The 22,272-nt window shown below is 41.7% G+C and overlaps 1 protein-coding gene across 3 annotated transcripts in view; it reads left to right on the forward strand.

The window, feature by feature from the left end:
• The window catches only part of RIOX1 (ribosomal oxygenase 1), a 1,390,763-nt gene that overhangs the window by 165,152 nt on the left and 1,203,339 nt on the right, over window positions 1-22,272 (forward strand). For all 3 annotated transcript variants that reach the window (XM_044059130.1, XM_044059139.1, XM_044059122.1), the window contains exon 2: window positions 10,492-10,863. In XM_044059130.1, the coding sequence (XP_043915065.1) occupies window positions 10,492-10,863 (372 nt within the window). The remainder of the gene's footprint in view (window positions 1-10,491; window positions 10,864-22,272) is intronic.

Here is a 22,272-nt window from a genome sequence, read left to right on the forward strand (position 1 = left end):
AGGAATACGACATCAGGGACACAAATGGATATAGCCATGTACTGCTGGCACGCAACACACACACTGCCAGTGTAATATCTGACACAGAACTTGTGTGGTGGACGGACAACACATGATAGGCACACCTTTGTCCAGCTAGAGGATAGGCCCACAGTAGTGAGCTATGCAGACAGACTGCATTTCAAGGTAAACTAGTATGTATACACACACACACACACACACACACACACACACACACACACACACACACACACCCTTGTAACACCAGTACTATGCAAAGCATTACACCACTCTACTCACAGTCTGTCTGTATGTCCTGATCCTCTTACATATATGTGGCTGCCCTGAGTGTGCAGGTTCTCCTTTAAGAGGTATTGCTACTTGCTGTCTATAACATTGATGCCCACACACAGGAAAGATGTCTATCACACAGGGAATGTACAGGGAATATGCCCACATGATGTAGGGATTCATAGTGGGTTTTTGCCATGACAGTGGTAATTGGACATACTACACGTGTACTCAGATATGTATATGGCTATCTGGATAAATACATGTCCATATCATCCCACCATATTTCCTGGACATGGAGTGTAGCCCTACCCCAGCCCCTATAGTCCCAATGTAGTGCAAGGGGATGTCTGGTATATTCATAGACATTTGCTACTGTCATTGGGATTGTTGTCACAGACACTGTGTGTGAGGAAGGTGACATCTGCTCATAACATGTGTGCCTTTGGCTACTGACAGACGTCCTAAGGTTATCATGGTATAGTACCTGTATATATAGCAGGCTTGACAGCCATGTCACAGCACAGGGTAGGATACACCTGTGTGACACTGCATAACCCAACCAATGTGAACACAACCACAACCACATATAGTACGCTAGCATAATAGTACAATATATGGACTATCTGTCCTACACCATCCTCATATGTGCCACTCACAGAATGACCCTACATATACTGGGCTGCTACACAGTCTGGTCTGATGGCTGTTTGTGGTATGGGACGTGTGTGTATGGCCCTACACACATATAAGGTAAAACGGTACCATACAGTGGGGCAGCATGTAACAACAGATAGAAGGGTAGCTAGAACAATGATATCTACCACAGTCTGTACACAGGCCATAGTACATATTAACAATACACACACTACCGACATTCAACTTCACTACACAGACTTCAGTACTGTACAAACATCCACAGAATTTCCAGGGTATGGCATTACATGTAACCCCTACTGTACATGACATGTGTAGCACTCTGATAAATCACTGGCGTGTTATCAGATATGATGATACTATTTACGGTGTACAGCACATATACACCACTTCATGCACGCCATATATGTGCAAAGGTTGTCAGAGGTCTGCCTGACAGCACATACACAGGGCCAGTATAGACATGTTGCTGTGATACCCTCATTAATCTGCCATTGTAACGGGGTTTGTTGCAACATGTCCAATGAGAGATATGTAGTTAGTAACTGTCATGGCCTTCACCATCAGCAGACTGCAATCCTCTCGCTTCCTTCTGCATTCCACGGATAGATGCATCGTGGCTAACACATGACACCAAAGGCACAACACTTCCAGTCTGCAGATGGGGATTCCTGATATACATGGAACTGATATGGCAGGTATTGCAACATGTACGACAGGCATATCCAGACAAACATCATTAATCCAACATTACTCCATATGCAGTATAGCAGCACTTACAGTTTGTATTCACGTCAGGCACATCCCCCTCCTGTTTGTTGCCCTCTTCCCAGAGTGTATGTTGGTAGAGGTAAATCCCCAATCCATCTGAAATGCTGTTTGCCAAACGACAGTTCTAGCCCCTGCTCACAGTGACAGGCAAGGGCCAACACCACCAGCATGTTCCCAGATATTGGAGTTCATTTCCATGCAATTGGCTATGGGAATGTTACCACACCTGTTCCACATGCACTCGGCTAGGGAAGGGCTGCAATTTGTGCAGAGGCCATCAGCTGATCATGAGCATCAAGTTAAATAAACATGTTGCTGCCTAAGCAATGCAGGTATGGCCCTCCACATCCACCAGAGGGAGTGGGGGAGGCAGACCTAGGTGAATACATGTCAGGGATGGGTGGGAGGGTAAAACCGATGCATGTTTGTGTCACACACCTACCAGCACAAGGTATCAAACACCCAACAGCTATGTAGTGCTATCACATTTCAATGCTGGTATTGGATGCGCCACATGGGTTATCTGGTGGGGATCGCTCAGAACATATATGTGATGATGAGTGACATCTGCAACAGGGATACGGTAGATATACAGTAGGTGAAGTACACATGCCTGTCTGCATGAACAGGTGCCAGCATCAGCACAGGTACGCACACACATTAACACACTTGGCAGGACCAGGAGTGCAAGCCGTCACTAGTGGGATTGCCACAACACATCAATGTACAGGGAACACATGCACCACACTGGTGATATGGAGGTCATATGGGCAGTGAGTATGAGGGGGGTGTCAAGACATAAGGTGGCATGCTTCACTGTGCCCTGGGGGGAGTAGTGCATATGGATGTGGACATACGCACCATACAACTCACACACAAACACGCATACAACTCACACACGAACACACAGGGTCCAGTTCGGACATGCATGGGTGCATGTCTGCACAGGTGTGTGGTGGCCAACAGTGCCAACAGGCTATACAAGGGTAGGCGATGGGTATATCTTGGCATTAGCCCACATGACAATGGTCTGCATTGTGGCACAGGCCTGTAGCTTCTGCATTTGCCTGCACAGGTGGGTATTGCATCCGTCTTCTAGTTACCTGGGTGACTGTTGTGTGTGGCCAATGCTGTGCGTCATTTGCCATGTATGTGTTCCCTAGTCCATGATAGTGTCTAGGATGTGCACACCTCCCACATGCATGTACAGTGACATGTGGAACTGTACCTGGTGTGTCTGACCCATGTTGTGAACACAGCTTATCAGATGTGCCAGTCTTGCCCACGTGTGGCAGGGAGTGGTACTAGTCAGCAGATTTGCCCTGCACCTACATTGATAGCATGCTAACAGCTTTTCCTGATGTCAGTGTCATCTGTCCATACAGGCCATGTTGTCAGGCATAGTATGTCTGTTGTGAGTCTCATGTGAAGGGACAGTGGGGTTGCTAACACTGATTGGCAGGCCTTGATGTCACGTGTATGGGTATGGCTTTGCACCCCAGCCTCTCAGCCATTTACATCTGTTATCCCTGTATGGTTAACATTGTGATATATAGTAGGGTCACCATAAATGAAATTAGCAAAACCCCTCCACATTGCCCATAGAAGAAGTTTTACACACACACACGCACACCTGTCATGTTTGGGAGTAGAACCCCTACCCAACTAGTTTACTACACTACAGCACTACACGGTTTTATAAAAGCGCCACTGACATTACTAAAGTACATCTTCCCCAAAGGTGTATTTCACAATTAATGACCTTAGCAGGACTACCAGAGTAGGGCATTTGTAATGTACTGCGAGTGAGTAGCCTATAATGCATTGCTCCATGCACAGACACTGAGACACACACATCCTATCTGGAACTAGCATGCATGGAGATGGAACACTACCACCGTTCTAAATCACACTACAACAATACCCAGTTACAGGAAGCGCTACGGCGATTACTGGGCTATCACATTCCCAGAGGTGTACTTCTAGGTGAGTGACATCAGCAGCCTTGTCAAAGTAGAATATTTGTATTGTATGGAGTGTGAGTAGCCTAAAAAGCATTGCTCTCTACCCAGTCAGACACACACACAGACTCTTACACAAATACACACACACAGTTGCCAGGGCTGGGGTTCGAACACGTACCTAACTAGTTTTTCACACTACAGCAGTACGCAGTTAGAAGACGCGCTATGGCGATTACTGGGCTATCACGTTCCCAGAGGTGTACTTTTAGGTGAGTGACATCAGCAGCCTTGCTAAAGTTGAATATATATATTGCACGAAGTGTGAGTAGCCTAGCAAGCATTTCCCTCTACACAGTCAGAGGCAGACAGGCACGCACACACACACGCACACACGCACACTCACACAATTGACAGGTTTGGGGTTAGTACTTCTACCTAACTACTCTGTCACTACAGCAGTACGCAGTTATGGGACGCGCCATGCATATTACTGAGCTATAGCTCTCCCAAAGGTGTAATTCACATTGGATGACCTCAGCAGGCTTGTCATACTACTGCTATGGGGAGGGCAGTTTGTGCATGGGCCATACCCCATTCATGTAGGGGTTGACATGCCACATGTGGGCACACATGGGGTCGTATGTCACAGGTGCGTGTATACAGCTACTAGATGGCTGCTTCCTTGTACAGTCTTGTTGCACAGCTGGCACGTACACCACATAGTCTGTCATGCTGACAGGTATTGGTGGCTAGTATCCACAGTGGGTTACATCCGCACCTCATGTGTTGGGGGCCCTTTGGCTGTGTGCCAGTTAGGACAGGCCCACATGGCTCCTTGTCATGGTCACCCTCTTCCACACATCTATGCCTGTGTACCTGTGGCTTATTATAGTGTGTTGTCCTTGCATATTTTTCTGTATTCCTATCCTCTGTGTGTGCAAGGCAGGAGTGGTGTATACTGACGTGTATGCAATGAGAACTGCAACTTCCAGATATGTCTGGTCCACTGGTGTTTGCAGACATGGCTTTCATGTGTTTAAGTGTGTGAGCATGCCCAGTATGACCTCTCAGTATGTTGTTGACTAGTACTTCCTCTCAGTATGTTGTTGACTAGTATGACCTGTCAGTATGTTGTTGACTGACATTGGCTTCATTCCACTGAGTGTGTGAGCATGCCCAGTATGGCCATCTGTGTTGCATGTGTGGCTCACGTCCAGGTTGTTTGTACTGTGATGCTGACCTTTTGTTGTACACCGACAGGTAGCATGCTGTGTCTGCAGGGTATCCATCGGTCATTTGCCATTGACTGTTGCTACATTTTTGCATAGTGGGGGAGGGACACCTGACTGTTTCTACTGTTCTACACTGGAGTGGGGGGGGCACACCTGACTGTTACTCTGTGTACGTTGGATGGAGGGGGGGGCACACCTGACACTTGTACACATTTGCTGGGACTGTACTGGTATGTCAGGTACTCCATTTCAGTCTGTAGTCTTACCTATCCTGCTGGCTAGGGCTTACCAGTGTAGTACAGTTCCTTGCTTTGTTTACCTACATATTAGTGTCTGACTTCTTAGCCTTCACAACTTACATCCGACTGCCTGGCCTGCTGCTGTCTGTCTGTGTAGGCCTGGCGGAGGGATTAACCATAGGGCACATTCGAAGGCTATAGTACAGCATTTGTTTGTCTTCGCCTGTCCTGCTGGCTCAGACTGTTGTTGGGTATGTGATCCTTCCTGACTGGAATGTGTGGCTCTTATGGACACCCCTGTCGCTCAGGCCATTTCCTGCAGTGGGTTTTGTTACCCTGTGTAGTACTGGCTACTATGGTGACTCCAGTATGTGTTACAGATCTCATGCTGCCACTATCTACTCTCTGCTGCCTTGACATCTGGCCACCCAGTTCGCTTGCATGTTCACATCCATACCATAGCTACAGGTAAAAACACATTCTACTCCATTTGGCAATTGGTAGGTTGATTGACTTACCTTGAGTGTGTGCCGAACTTGAAGATGGTGCTGTTGGACTGCCTATGTCGGATGTACATAGTACACTCCCTATACATGGTTGGGCACAGGTAGTGTCATGTTTGGCATCCTTTTCACTGTCTTGTGCGAGTCAGAGAGAGGTGTCATTCCCTGGGGCCTACTGTGTCGGTGCATATGCTATGCGTTGCCTCTTTGCCAAGGCCAGGGTATACTGGGCACGCCTTCTCCCTACTGGGGCAGGCTCAGGTTGTTCCTCCTCAGAGTCACTCTGTACCTGTACAGGCCTTGGCATTGGTGGGGGGCTGTGTGGCCCTGCCCCCTGCTGTTCCTGCTGCAGCTGTTTCCACAGGATCATATTGTGTAGCATAGCACATACCATTACTATCTGGGTACATGTAGCTGGTGAGTACTGCAGGGCTCCACCAGATGTGTCCAGACACCGGAAACGTGACCTGAGCATCCCAAACGCATGCTTTATTATATGTCTCGCCTGTTATGTGTGTGTGTGTGTGTGTGTGTGCATCATTATGGTGTTGTTGTGTGTGCATTTCTGATGGGTGTCATCAGCCACTGCTCCAGTGGGTAGCCAGCATCCCCCACTAGGTGACCATAGGGGATGTCCACATCGGCAAATCTGTGGTACAGCTGTGTCAGTTGCCATATGTGTGAATCGTCGTAGCTTCCAGGGCAGCCAGCAAACACCTTCAGTATAATGCCCTGGGCATCACATATGACCTGGCAATTGATGGAGGGGATGCCCCTGCGGTTGATGTAGGCCCTACCCTGCTCACTGGGTGGTGCTTTGATGCGCAAGTGTGTGCAGTCTATAGCACTCACTACCCCAGGGTAGTTTAGCTATTTGGTGGAAGAGACTCATATTGCGGGTCAACACTTCACGTGTGTTGAGGAAATATATGTGCTCACTGGCATGTGCTGACATGACATCCAGGAACTGGTGGGATACTCTGGATGCTGATGCCTGTGAGATGTCCATATTATCCCCAGTTATAGTTTGGGAGGTACCTGTGGCTAGTATACCTAGGTGTACACATACCTTGGTATCCACTGGGATGGATTCCCCTCGGCCAGTGTGGTGCGTCAGGTGTGGCCTGCACAGCTCAACGATTTGCTGTAGGAGGTCTCTGTCCACCCTATAGCGCTCCACTATCTCCAGCTCATGTAGCCCCTGGTAGGTTACCCTGGCTCTGTACACTTTTCTCTGTCTCCTCACTATGGGTTGTTTGGCAGCATTGACATCCTCACCACCATCAGCCTGTTACACATGTTGTTCTATGTTGCCTGCTGCAGCCCTTCTCATTTTGTAGGTTTGGTTTTAAAATTTCCCTGCTTGTATACACCGGTGGTGTAGGAGTGTGGAAAAACCAGGGAGGTAGGTGTTTGCTTGGTTTATAGTGGTGTTCTAGGCTGGGCTGGTCTGCTTCCTGTGTGATTAGCTGATTCTGGTACATTTCACCTGGCAGCTCAGCTAGTTCTTCTTGATTACCTTCCTACTTCTGTTTTCCCTTCCCATTGCCTCCCTGTTTAGGCCCATGTGCGCGCCATGCAAACGGAGTGCTCCAATGTGCACAGAGCTGCTTTTTTCCTGGTTTAACTTCCTTTTTCTTCCTGTAAAACCCAGTGCGCGGTGTGCACACCCGCTTACACTTTGTAAAGAGTGCTAGGCAGGTTTAGACACACCCATAGCTTAGCTGTGCTAAGCTAGGCCAATCCCGAGCCACAGGTCTCCAATCCACTTACAGTATGCCTGGCACCCCCCCATGATGTCACCTATATCCTAGTCTTGCACCCAGCTATTTATACTCTTACACTCTTGGGACCTACCTTGGGAAAATCTGGGATTCACTAAACTTTCCCTCATTTGCATAGGATTGCCTGCTAATGCATAGTTACATGTCCCACACTGAGCCTCCCTCCTTAGCAACCATTACTCACTGGCCAGGTTGTCTTCTGCCTGCTATTGACTTGCATGGCAGAATACTGATTGTAGTTAGCATGCTTATTTTAGGTTTACTTTATTTCCCTCCCGATCCCGTTTGTGCATCTCTGCCCTATGCTTAACCAGTTGAGATCGTCAAAAAGAAAATTTAAAAGTTGTTTTTTTTTTTTAACAGTTTGCAATTCCAATGGTGGCCTGCTTGGACATTGGCATGCTTCCTCAATGAAATGCAGCCTTTATTTGGAGCTGTCATAGCTCCGTTTTGTAGATTGCAGAACTGTACTCTGTTATTAACCGAGTACATTTCTGCACACTGCACTCATCCTGCACGGACAGCTGCCAGCTTCCTGGATCACATATTACCCTCATTTGCATGGTTTTCACCTGCAAATAAGTGTAATTTGCATACAGGAGCTCGGTCCGTGCAGGATTAGCCTAAGAGCTCATGTGCACGTCCTGGGAGCTCGTTTCTGGATCGCATGTTGGCCATATTGCCAAAAATAGCTCTCCTGCACACTATAAAGGGCTTCGTAAATCTGGGGGAGTATCTGACACACTTTTTTTAAAATGACACTTTCATAGCCTCTCTACTAGACAAATCCTTGTAACTACCTTTTTATTACCCTCTCTCCTTTATGGTGTCCCTCTCCTCATTAATGTCCGAAATTCTACAAAATGCAAACTTGCTATGTGTTACAGCAGAATAGCAAAATTTGCCACCAAGGCCTCATTTTCATCCCATCACTGTAAGTCACTGAAACAGTTAGGGTGGCTGGAACTCCCCCACCATCTCTCATTCACCCAACTAACTAATGTGCACAAAATAATCTACAGACCCACGGTCTGTCCTGCTCTCTCCACTCTACTTGCCAAATACCATTCCAGCAGGCATCTAAGATCTTAAAATCATCTACTTCTAAAAGTAGATAAGCCCACCTTACCTGCTGGTCAACTCCTCTATGCTTTCACCGTCGACAAACTATGGAACTCACTTCTGCCTTCTATAAGAAACACAGGCAGCACCATCACCTTCAAACAAATACTGAAAAATCATCTCCACTCTTCCTGGCTATGTTCCTGCTCTATAACCTAACCTCTTCACTCTCCTTGTATGATTACTAAACTCCTATGTCTTTTGCTACTAGTGACTTCTATTTTCTCCATATTTATTTTTATCTTCACTTGTTGATACTGGTACAACAATACTGATCTCTGTTTATACCAGTCTGTTTGAATTCATTGAATTCTGTTTTAATGTATATTTTCTGTATATATTGCTGTAATCAAACAAACTAGATTCCTGCTTTTATGTATATATTACTATATTTACTATCTGTAACACTGTTTCTGCTTCTGTACTAATTAATGTTTATATTTTTTCTGTATCTCGTTGGAGCTTTTCAACCTGGGCCTCCACTGAAAAATGGGCTCTTTTAGGTCCAGTGGACTTATCAAGATCAAGAAATAGTATTACAGCATTCCACCCTGGAATTAATGCAGGCTTGCTGATGGGCAAATTTGGGGAGGGCATGCTTAGGTCCAGCCTGCTTTACCAGAGGCTGGTAACCTTCGAGTAGCAGGTTAATGGAAAATCTGCAAAACGTAGTGCTCTGGTGGAAAAGCGTTTAAAAGAATTTGTAATGGTGACTGCACTGTAAACAGCAGAAGAGACAGCATCGCATTCACAATGTTGCATCAGTACTTTGTCAAATAGCATGTCACCACAGCTGTTTCTCCAAGACCAGATCCATTGCTTTTATTCAGTGAAATTAACTGTACAGTAAAATTTTATCTATTTCTAGCTTTTATTTTCTGTGCAGTTAAGTAACAGTGGAATTGCTCTGTTTATATTAGGTGGTGTAATAGGAATATTTCTTCTTGTTTGAGGATTGCCTTTGTGGGCTTTATTTTAGTTTTTCACAACTATTTCGCTGACATGTGATTCATTGCATATAATTCTGCAATGGAATGAACTGTGTACTAAAGTACTGTGCTGTATTCTGTTTACTTTCTCTTTGGTTTACTTTTTGCTATTATGCTAAAATTTGTTCAGATGTATTTTCAGTCACATCTGCTTGATTAGAACTGCATTCAACCACTTTGCTTTTGTATAATTTCACCTAGGTCTTGTCAGATTTTTATTAAATTATTGTTTTGTTTTATTTATACATGCGTTATACTCATTTCTTGCTTGGATTTTTTTCCTCGAAGTCCTACCTTTAAAGCACTTATCCATATAATGGGACTTTTCTTATTTTTTTATTTATTTATTTAAATTTGTTGACCGGGAGATCAACTGGGCGTAGGTCCATTTTCAGTGGAGGCCCGGGGAGAAAAGCTCCACAGTTAAAATAAACAGAAAGTATTTACATTGGATTACATGGTGATTAACAATTTACATAACAATTACTTACAACATATTTACAGATGAAGAACATAGTACATCAGTAGACAACTAGAACCTTTATCTGTGAAGTGCATACCAGACATTAACAAATGTTACAAGAAGAAGAAGTTCGTGCTGTATAATAAGTACTGGCTTATGAGCATCTGAGCTTGCTATAATCAAGGTAGTTAGTGGAGTGGAAAGAAAGGTAGTGGTTGGATGGGGTGGATGATATTAGAGTGGGAGTTGCAAGGGCATAGCCAGCATGTTTTTAGTTGCGCTTTTAGTAAAGTTTTGAAGTGGGTGCATGATGGTATGGAGGTAATTGTGGGTGGGAGTGAGTTCCATAATTTGGCTATGGCGCAAGAGAACAGTGCTTCACCAGCAGAGTTATTGGCTTTTTCTTGTAGAACAAAATAATATAAGTAAATTAAACCTGAGCGGGAACTGCTTTTAATGGTTATGTTCTTTCACAGATGTCCAAGTCATCAGAAAACATTTCTTCAAAAAAGACAAATGCTGGATTACAGATGGTTTCAGGAATTCAAAAACTTAAAAAGAAACAAAAGAACATGAAGAGCAAAAAGAATGGGGCTAAACAGAGGTGTCCAGTGGTAAAAGAAGCCTTTGAGGACACCTGCCATAATTCACAAGTGACAAAGGAACCACAGAGTAAAGCTGGTGATGGCAGTGACGTTGGATCAGTACACTGTGAACTAGTTCTAAAGAAAACTAAAAAAGTGGTGCTGAAATTGAAGAGACAGAAGCAAGAGATCACACCTGGTATTTCCCGAACTAAAGTGGTGAATGGAAATTGCAAGCCTAAGGTTGTTGTGCAGACTCCCAAGGTAAGATAGTTGTTGTTTTTTCCCCCTGAAATTGTAGTCTTAAAAAATCAGTTCTAAAGTGGTTATGTGTTGTTGTGTCTTTCGGCTTATCCCGGCCACAGCGGAACTCCGATCCGCTAATGTTTGGTAGTGGATTTTTACGTGCCGGGTTACCAGCCCTGACGCACAACCTTCAACGGCACCCATTCACGCATGCCTCCACACAGAAGATGCTCTAGCTGAGAATCGAACGCGACAACGTCTTGCTGTGAGGCGACAACGCTACCGCAGCACCACTACCGTGGATATTTATATGTACAGATTCACTTTGAACACGCACACATATTCAGATCTACTGAAAATTCTATGGTGCAATGAAAAAAAAACAATGTGCTAGCTTGACTAGTACTGATAGAAAAAAAACACGCATGCTTGTTTCAAAGAGATAGCTGCATGTTATATTCCATGTGAAATATTTTCAAACAGGCATATTTGTCAGTTCACTGCACATATATGTAATTTATTTTTCAGATTGCTTTTTATTTTTTCCATTTATTATAATCCTCATCAAAAGATATGCTGCACATCTTGTTTCTGTTAATCAGTAACAGAATTGTTTCTTCTCCACACTTTCCATACTCTTCCACTACAGATGTCAGTTCCCATTTCCTTCACCTTAACATCTGCAAGGATTAATTAGTATTGATTGAGTATAAATAATTATTCAGTACCAATCTTCTGCCTCACTCATCATACCGCAAGTGTTTTTTTTCCTCTCAGTACACCTAACCCTCTCCCTCTTTGTTTTACTTTGCTGTCATCCCTTTCATTTTCAGTTACTTTTGTTTGACTGTACACACCTTGCTACTCACCCAGCCCTTCCCACTGTCTACTTCCAGTCCTTATCCTGTACAATTTCCTTGCACTGTTCACTTCAACCATACCTGCTCCTTCTCTTAGCTTACAGCCTTAAACTCCTGTCATTTCCATCCTTTCCTGTTTCTCTTTGTTAGCCAGTTACAAACAAAAGTTCTCATCTATTTCCCTTCCATTCAGCCAGCCAGATATAAAAAAAGAGTTCTGTCTTCTCCCTTTTTTCTTGTCTTTCTTTGTCTTCAGCCCCCTAACAATGAGCTATCACTGCTTCCATTGCCATACAGCTTACTTAATTGTATAATTTTATGATGTTGCGTTTGAGCATGAAGGCCTTTTAAAACACTGATTCACTGAATATACTGGTGATGCCATCCAACTATCCAAATGATTTTTTTTAATTGAGTCAATTGAATTGTTTTGTCAAATTCCCAGTGGTAATTAAGTCCATAATTTTGCCAATGGTTGAGTAATAAACTTAGTTCTGGAAGTGATTCTACATCTTTCAAGTCACTGTGACTTGACCACCTGTTGAAATTGTCACAGGCTGAAGGAGCTCCATATTAAATGCTTCCCATTATTAGTCATCATAGAAGTCATTATATGCTAAACAGTTTGTTTCTCAACCATCTATAACGGAGTACACCCCAAGATGCTCAAGCTGACTTGAATAAGATACATTTTTATATTCACAGATTAAATTCATCTTGTATGTTTCCTGTGGATACACTCTGATGCAATAAGATCTTATTTGTTGTATGCATAGAGCAAAGAACTGAACTGCCAAACAGGCCTAACATAAGGATATAAAAAGTTTTAAAAGAGTAGAATAAGCTCTGAAATATAGCATGCCTTGTTTTAGCTGTTTAAGCATTTGTTTTAAACCTAAAATTGTTAGTTGTCTTAATTCCAAGATCCTTACAATCAGTGACTTTGTTTAGGCATAGTTGATTCAAATTACAAACACATGCAAAAACAGAGTAAGCCCTCTGATTAGATACTGTTAGAATTGTAGAAGTGAAAGGATGATAATGGCTCTTGTGACAAACCGAAATGCTGCCGGCCCAGCTAGCTGGAATTTTGTAATTAATTCTATATCATTTGTGAATATTAATATGATTCATATGCTTATCTTAAAAATGTAAGAGAGCTATACGTTATGTGTTTATTAAACTGCTGGTGCAGAAGTGTGTGTTGAAGAGGGTTTGTACAGCACTGAGCTTCAAGGATGTGTCCACAGTGTACCCTACTGGAAAAGAACAGAAATATATACAAACCGTATACCTGTGCAAATGTATGTTTTAATAGTAGAAGTAGAAGATGGAACATTTAGAGTTAACTTGCAAAACTTCAAGAAAACAGGCTGAAATCAAAGTATTTTTACGATTATCTCTCGGTTTCAGTTCAATAGCAGATACAGTGTGTGGAGCTAGAAGTTTGTCTGTTGTCCTGAAAGAAAAGCAATTAATAGGTTTAAAATGTAAAGTGTTTTATTGTTTTACAACTTCCAGTTCTGAGCAAAGATCTGAGAGAGATGTATTTGTCATAAAGAGATGTTACAATTCAATTAGTTTCTCTTTTAGCCCGGGAAGTGAAGTCCGGTGACAAGACTGATGTCATGCAGGCTAACCCAGCAGTAATATGTGATATTAATTTAAGAACTCTCTCAGAAAGTGAGAGCGAGAGAGATGAGGCATTTTGTATTTTGTCTTTGACCTGGAAACATCAGTAATAATCACCATCTGCACTTGCCTTGCTAATAGTGAGCAACTAGGGAAAGGTAATTTATTTTGGATATAGATAGGAATATAGTGAATCTTGCTGGAATGCAGTAGTACCCATCTATCTTAGGGTTTAGGTTTTGCATATCAATATAATTTTGGGAATTATCTGTTGCTCTGAATAGTTTGAACGAGCATGATAGGGGAATGAAGTTGTAGGATTGGTTTGATCTAGCTTCATGCTTTTAGCAAATTATTTTGAAAATTTCTTGACATATGGGGATTATTATTAACCCACATTTTAGTTGTATGCTATACATCTGTATAACTGCTATTGTTAAGGAAGGTAGATATATATATTTGGTGGGATGTATGTTTTAAGTACGCTACATTCCTGGTTTGAGAATATATGTACAAAGCAATTGGTTTTAATAGTTAGCATGTACATAGATAGTCAAGGATTTAAATAAGCTCCGATGTGAGTGAATGACGTCGTTGATGTTTGTCTTGTATTGTACAGGCATGATTAACTCCGTGCACTTTATATGATTTCTATCTGGAGATACGAGTTGATGCTTTTGTTTTTTAACAGTATAGTATTTGCCAACTGATGTTAGGCACACATCAGATATGTTTTATTTTTCTCTCAGAACTTTTTTCGAAGCAGCTGGCTTTTTATAGTTGGCGTGTACATTGATAGGGTTATGGAACTAGGGTTATGGAACTTAGTTCCATGTATAAAGAGTGGTCACCAAATACCCACAATAAATTGCTGGATGTTGGAGGTTGACAGCAGTTGCTTGCATTTTATATGTGTTTAGAATACATCGTTTTTTTATTTGAATGAAAGTTAGTTTCATTTATGCCAATAATGGACATATAAAGAATTACAACATTCGGAGAATAATTAGCTCTGTTTAGTTTCATTCAGCATGTTGTTTCATCACTAATGATGAATGTTAATCTGTTACAAGGCTTATTTATCAGGGACTTTGTAATAGTGTAACAAGTTTTAGGTAAACTGTGAGTGAGCGGAGAGCCTATTGAACACACTTGCAACAATTTGTTACATCTGTGGAGCTGACAGTGGTTGATTGCAGTTTAGATGCGATTATGGTATATCTCATTTATCTGAATGAGAATGGTTTGTGTTGACAATGTACATAGAAAGAGTTTTGGTATTTGGAAACCAATTGGTTTTGATCAACTTCATCTAGCATGTTGTTCTATTTCTTATGTTGAATGTCAATTTAATACAAAGTTTTTCCACTAGGGGTTTTGCAACAATGTAACAAGTTTTAGGTAGACTGTGATGCAGTGGTTTAGAACATTTTGATTGGTTGCTTGTACTGTTTAAATGCTCTGTAACCAATAAGTTATTATGGCCTGATGAAGCTATTTTATGAAAGTGCTTACAGTGTTTGAATAAACGTGTTTTTATTTTTTTTTTGATGGTAGTAATTTATTTGTTGCCGAGTTTGTGGACTGCACGCATATATTTTTACTTTTCGTGACTTGTGCTCATTTTGTGGGCAGTTACACATTTGTTCTCACTGACACGGTGTCTCTAGTTTGCGTTGTTATACTTATTCTTCAGTTTTCACTGCACCAGAGAAGAACATGGCAGAAGGTGATATTGTGGATGTTGAACTTGACTACAGACCTGGAAGGCCTGCAGAGGCGGTGCGGAGTATTCCAGACAGGTTTGTTGCCTGCATCCATACTGAAGTGAATCATTTGATGTTACATTTCACGTCGCCTGGTGATTCTACCACCATTACTGACACTTCTGTGTCGAAAGTACTCAGACAAGCAGCGGACAACTTGGAGAGGGTTTTCTTGAAACTTAAACGTTTGCAAGTGCAGAGACAGCATTTTGAGGTGTGTATTAGTTGCAAAATTGTGCTGAGAGGTTTAAGGGTGTTGAAAATGCCCAAGTATGGGGTGCAATACCCTGAGCTACTTGCCAGTTGGCAACAACTAAACTAAGAGGTGAGCCTTAAATATATGACTTTGTTGAATAATTATTTTAAACCAGAGGAGGACTCCTTAAGAGCCTCAATTAGAGAGCAACAAGATAAAACTGTATTCCAGATTTCTACAGGTGTTAATTGATCAAGTGTTACAAACTATGCTGGATGGTATCATAGTATTTGAAAGAAGGCTTATACAACAGAAAAAAGAGAAAATTGATAGGGATACACATGACTTTGAGAGAGGACATGTATTCACCTGGCCTAGAGGTGAGAATGCCCGTCCAGCCCGGAATAATAATATAAGAATTGGGCCTACTAGTAACAGTGCAGCTGCTGATCATAGGAACAGTAATGACTATTTTAGTAACTCCAATAATGTGACTGTAGATGCCTTTCAGAAGGACTCGAGTTTGGCTAGTCCTTCCATAGAGGTACATAAGCTTGCCAGTGCTTCTGATGCACACAGTCCAGTTACCAAAGTGTTACTGGTATTGATGATGCCACTGCCGACAAGACTATGGTTAATTCTGTTGATGGGCAAGGATCCAGCAGTATGTGTGATGTTCGACCTAAGAGTACTTTTAATAACAATGTAACTGCAATTATAGTGTCCAATGTACCAACTACGAGTGGCGCATGTCCCTTTTTCCACTTCTCATCAACGTGGAGAAAGGGCCTACGAGGACATGTTCCCAGAGTCGAGGGGAGATGGGAGATGGAAGAGAAAACTATCGACAGAGACAATCCAACCATTCATTGAAGAAGATTTGGAACCAGGTGGGAGCTCCCTAGTCTGGAATTTGTCCAGATGTGTTCTGAGCTCCGATAAATTGAGTGTTTTAAAGGAGTTTCTTTTATTCCCACCAGATGCAATGATTTGACAGACACCATGTTGGACATTAAATGTTTTAGTCGTAATGTCATGCTTAAATCAGAATTTGCTAATACCCCTCAAGCTAATTCAAAAGTGTTTGAGGTCTAGCCTATATATGCCCAATCCACATCCACTGGTTGAGGCATTTAGTAAAATGGTGGAGGATGATCTATATGGGTTTTATGATGATAAAAATCGCTGTAATTTGTACAATAGAAAAAATATAATTTGAATCACAGGGAGCAGTGTGCCCTTAGTCAATAACATGACTAACATTAGGCCGGCAGATAAAGGAGGCCCCATTGTCATCATGAATAAAAGTGATTTATATAGGGAACATGCGTAGGATGTTAAGTGATGCTCAGTTTTACTGCCGCATTGATGCACAAAAAATACATGGGTTACAAGAGAGTCTTCTATGTTAGAAGACTTGTTGAAGAACAACATCATAGATACTGATCTATACAGGTTCCTTAAAGTAGAATTTCCTCTCTTGCCATCTTTTCACGGGTTACCCAAGATCCATAAGGATGGGCGCAATCCCCCTATGAGGCCCATTGTGGCTGGTAGGGGATGGGTCACAGAACCCTTCTCCTTATATGTGGAGAAACAACTTAGACCCCTGTTGAACAAGAATGCCTTCATCCTCAGGGACACCAAACACTTTCTGTTAGATTTGTACCAGTATAGTAACTCTGAAACATCTGACCCCCCCCTTTTTGTTACGTTGGATGTACAATCCCTCTTCACTATAATACCCTATGAAGTGGGGGTGACTTCAGTACAGAGATACTTGCACAAACACAGTGAACTAGGCCATGAAGAAATTGACCTCCTCTGTTTATTTCTGGAAACCATTCTGGAAAACAGTGCCTTTACTTTTGATGGTGACATCATTCTACAGCGTGATAGCGTGGCTATGGGCACTTTGTGTGCCTGTAGCTACGCCAACATGTTTATGGCCGTATGGGAAGAGGAGGCGTTGTTTAGAATGGATTTGTTTACTAGATATGTTTTTTTTTTTTTTTTTATGGGAAGGCCCCAGTGAGTGCTTGAATGATTGAATGAATTCTTAATAGCATTGAATGTGAAGTTCAGATATCTGAAGTTTACTATGAACTACTCATATCAGAGAATAAAGTACCTAGATGTATTTGTGGAGAGGCTTACAAGTGGGATGATTAACACCGGTGTGTACAGGAAGAAATGTTATAGGAACACCCTTTTGTATAGAAGCAGAATGCACCCAGGGTATATTTTTAAGAACATTATTAAGGGACAAGGAATGAGAGTCTCCAGATTAAACGCCTCAGATGATGGTTTTCAACATGAAGTATCTCATTTAAGGGACATGTTGACCAATGGAGGTTACACTCGATCCGAGTTGGATCATAGTTTAACAGACATTCATGAGTTGAGAAGAGATGAGGGCTAGACCCTATTTTTCTTCACGTCTAGATGTAGGTAGATCACTTACTGAAACATCACAATCAAGTAAGTTGAAGATACCCATGTATTTTACAACAGACATAAAATGCATCTCAGAAATTATTAGAAAGAACTGGAAGGTCCTTATTACAGACCCACATTTAAGAATTATTGTAGGGGATGAACCTATCAGAACAAGAACAATCTAAAAGGATATTATGTCATAACAATGGTACAGTGAGAGGCCTTGATAGTGAGATGGGTACATATCCATGTGGGAATTGTAATTTTTGTGAACATATAAATACCACTGGGGCTTTTATACACCCAGAGTCTGGTCAGAGGTTTGAGTTCAGGGTCAGTGCGAGTTGCCAGTCATCCAATGTAGTTTACTTAGCGGTTTGTATGGTTTGTCAGTCATTTTATGTAGGGAAGACCAATCGGACACTTCGGGAGAGAATAAGAGAACATCTATGTAGTATCAGAATTGACTATAATAAAAACGCCTCGTCTAAGCATGTGAGTACAGCAGGCAGTGAAAATCATTTTACGCTTATGGTTATTGATGAAATATTTCCAAAGGTATGTGAGGAGACATTAGGAATACTTCGGAAAGCAAGGAAGTTAGGTGGATCTTAAGGTTGAGAGCAGACAGATGAAAGGGCCTTAATGAGATGGCCTCAAGACCCATCTTGAAACAAAGGAGGCTATCTGTAGTTGTATGGCAACTTATTGTTTTGCTGTTTTTCTTCTTTCGGCTATTCCCGGTATGGGGGTCGCCACAGTGGAACTCCGGTCCACTAATGATTGGCAGTAGATTTTTTACGGGTGCCAAGGTGCCAGCTCTACACCCATTCTATGCATGTCTTTCGAACGCCACTCGACAGCGGGAATGACATGCAGACTCCACACAGAAGGCGCTCCAGCCGAGAATCGAATGGGAGAACCTATTGCTATGAGGCAACAACGCTACCGCTGCACCATCGCAGCTTACCTGTAGTTGTATGACAACGAGTGTGACAATTTTTTAGAAGTCCACATATGTGTCTTAGGAATTGTACATATGATTATTCCATTATTTAGTTGAATCATTGCGTAGTGTATGAGATGCCCTCTACCATATGAAATCAAGTAGGATTTAGCCTACACGGTGATTCAAGTTTACCTTTATTTGTGGAGTGGCAGCACGTCCTTGCAAGTTGTGAGGGTCAATGTAGTTTGTGGTTCAGGGGGTCCAGTTCATGACTTTCATTGGACCATTGTTATATTTATTATTCCTAGTGCCGCTGATTATGCTTCCACACATGTGGTTCCAATGGAAGTTTGTTTTTATGAACATCAGCCGTGTTGTTAGACTCTAGGTTACCTGACTATATTATAATGATATGTCTGGATATGATGGTATGTTCAACAGCTACATTTATCCCTTTCTGCTATGTTCATAATATTGTTTCCTATCCCAAATGTTATTATTGTTCGTGGTAGTACAGATGAATCATGCTGACATGCAGTAGCACCCGTCTATCTTAGGGTTTGAGTTTTGCATATCAGTATAATTTTGGGCATTATCTGTTGCTCCGAATGGTTTGAACGAGCATGATGGGGGAATGAAATAGTAGGTTTGATCTGGCTTCATGCTTTTATCAAGTTAGTTTGTAAAATTTCTTGACACATGGGGATTATTATTAACCCACATTTTAGTTGTATGCTATACATTTGTATAACTAATATTGTTAAGGAAGGTAGATGTATATATTTTTTAATGTCTGTATTAACATGATTTTTGTGCGCTATACTCAGTGTCCAGTTTGAGACACGAGTTGGAATGCATGTTCTCTAATAACCAGTACAGATTTGGTGGGATGTATGTTTTAAGTATGCTACATTCCTGGTTTGAGAATATATGTACAAAGCAATTGGTTTTAATAGTTAGCATGTACATAGATAGTTAAGGATTTAAATAAGTGAGTGAATGACGTCGTCGATACATTTTGTCTTGTATTGTACAGGCATGATTAACTCTGTGCACTTTACATGATTTTTAGCTGGAGATATGAGTTGATGTTTTTGTTTTTTAACAATATAGTATTTACCAGCTGATGTTAGGCATATATCTGATATGTTTTATTTTGCTCTCAGAACTTTTTCCGAAGCAGCTGGCTTTGTGTATAGCGTGGTCACCAAATACACTTATAATAAATTACTAGAAGTTAGAGGCTGACAGCAGTTGCTTGCATTTTATATGCGTTTAGAATACATTGTTTTTATTTGAATGAAAGTTAGTTTCATTTATGCCAATAGTGGACATGTAAAGAATTACAACATTCGGAGAATAATTGGCTCTGTTTAGTTTCATTCAGCATGTTGTTGCATCACTAATGCTGATTGATAATCTGTTACAAGATTTATTTATCAGGGACTTTGTAATAGTGTAACAAGTATTTGGTAGAGAGCCTATTGAACACACTTGCAACAATCTGTTACATCTTTGGAGCTGACAGTGGTTGATAGCAGATTTACATGCAATTGTGGTATATCTCATCTATTTGAATGAGAATTGTTTGTGTTGACAATGTACATCGAAAGAGTTTTGGTATTTGGAAACCAATTCGTTTTGTTCAACTTCACCTAGCATGTTGTTCTATTTCTTATGTTGAATGTCAATTTAATACAAGGTTTTTCCATTAGGGGCTTTGCAACAATGTAACAAGTTGTAGGTAGACTGTGGTGTGATGGTTTAGAACATTTTGATTGGTTGCTTGTACTATTTAAATGCTCTTTATGGTCTGATGAAGCTATTTAGTGAAAGTGCTTACCGTATTTGAATAAATGTGTTTTTATGTTTTTATGACGGTAGTTATTTATTTGTTGCCGAGTTTGTGGACTGCACGCATATATTTTTACTTTTCGTATATAGTAAAGATTAGTTTAGATGTTTTCTGTATTTGAGACTGTCCTGCAATGTTTTAAAATATTTCCTGTGATTTTGAACTCTGAAGTAACCATGTTTGTTTTCTGAGTATTGTCCTGTTCTTTTATTATTAAGTATATTTAAACCGGGTATTCCACGGTTGTACAGCGGTAGCGTTGTTACCTCACAGCAAGAGGTTCTCCCGTTTGATTCACGGCTTGGCTTGGGAGTGCCTTCTGTGTGGATTCTGCATGTCCTCCCCGCGGTTGGGTAAAGTTCGAAAGACATGCGTGTGTAAATGGGAGTGCCTTCTTCGAGCTGGCACCTCGGTGTTTCATAAAAATCTACTGCCAATCATTAGCGTACCAGAGTTCCGCTGTGGTGACCCATTACCAGGAAAAAGCCGAAAGACAAAGAAGAAGATTAAGTATATTTAAACCCATCTTTGTGGCTGATATTTATGAGACATATTTATGTTCTTGGAGTACTTGCATATGTGTTTGGTGAGTACAGGCCACTCCTAAATAGCCTTGCAAGTCTTGGTCAGAACTGCCATTTGGAATCAATAATAACATTACACAGTAGGACTGGACACCCTTTGTAAGGGCCTTCTAGTAGCTGAAAAGTATGGGGGGCTGATGGCAGCTGGTACTACCTTTATAGTCTGGGCAGAAAGGGACATAGCTAGTAAACCTGTGCCTGCCTTTCCCAGGTGTGTGTGTGTGTGTGTGTGTGTGTGTGTGTGTGTGTGTGTGTGTGTGTGTGTGTGTGTGTGTTTGTATATCAATCAAATCTCAGAGTGTGTGTGTGTGTGTGTGTGTGTGTGTGTGTGTGTGTGTGTGTGTGTGTCAGCTACTTGGGCAGGGACACGAAGCACTGGTTGGACAGAGGGGGTGCTGGAGGTCTTAGCTTGGCCACTCGGCTGAAATTTTAACCCTATAGCTGTGCCAGTGGGGAGTCTTATTGGGGATCTGGAGAAAGAGGGAGAAACCAGTCCCAGACTGACTGTGATCTCTGTGTGCTCTTAAGGGAAATTGTACTTTAATGTGTGTGTATTTGTCATCCTCCCATTGTGTACGTCCTTCACTGTTGCCAGTGGTGAGGAGTGAGGCTCCTTGATTACTGAGCTAGTGCAGGGGTGTCACAGCTCTCATTTTGGAACTCAACTCCAGACATCTAGCAGACCATGCTTGTGTCACTGCTTCTGGACAACAGGAGCCTCTGGACAGATAAGTAAAAGTAATGATTTTTTTTTCTACAAGAGCCTTATCCTTTCAGCTGGGAAACACCAGCATGGTGAGCCAGATCAGATTACAGATGTGTACAAACAAACAGAAAGTTCTCTGCTTAAGCAATGTTGGAGCCATAGAAGTGTTATATATATTGGCTCTAGTATGGGACTCAAAACCCAAGACCTCCAACATGCTGTGCTGTTGTCACTGCCATTGATTCCGAGTTACATGTTTTAATTTTGAATATTTTCCACTTTGCTGTTACCAACTTATTACCTGTCTGTTCCAACCATGGAGGTGATTGAAAGTCTTAAGTTATTTTATGCTCTTCCAAAACTTTCAGACAATTTTACTTAAGTGTATCCCAACCTTTGGAGGTGTTATTCCCATAGATTCTATTCTAGTCTTGGTGTCA

This window comes from Protopterus annectens, chromosome 1.part2 (assembly GCF_019279795.1).
Source record: "Protopterus annectens isolate FY-2018-M chromosome 1.part2, PAN1.0, whole genome shotgun sequence".
Classification (NCBI taxonomy): Eukaryota; Metazoa; Chordata; order Ceratodontiformes; family Protopteridae; genus Protopterus; species Protopterus annectens.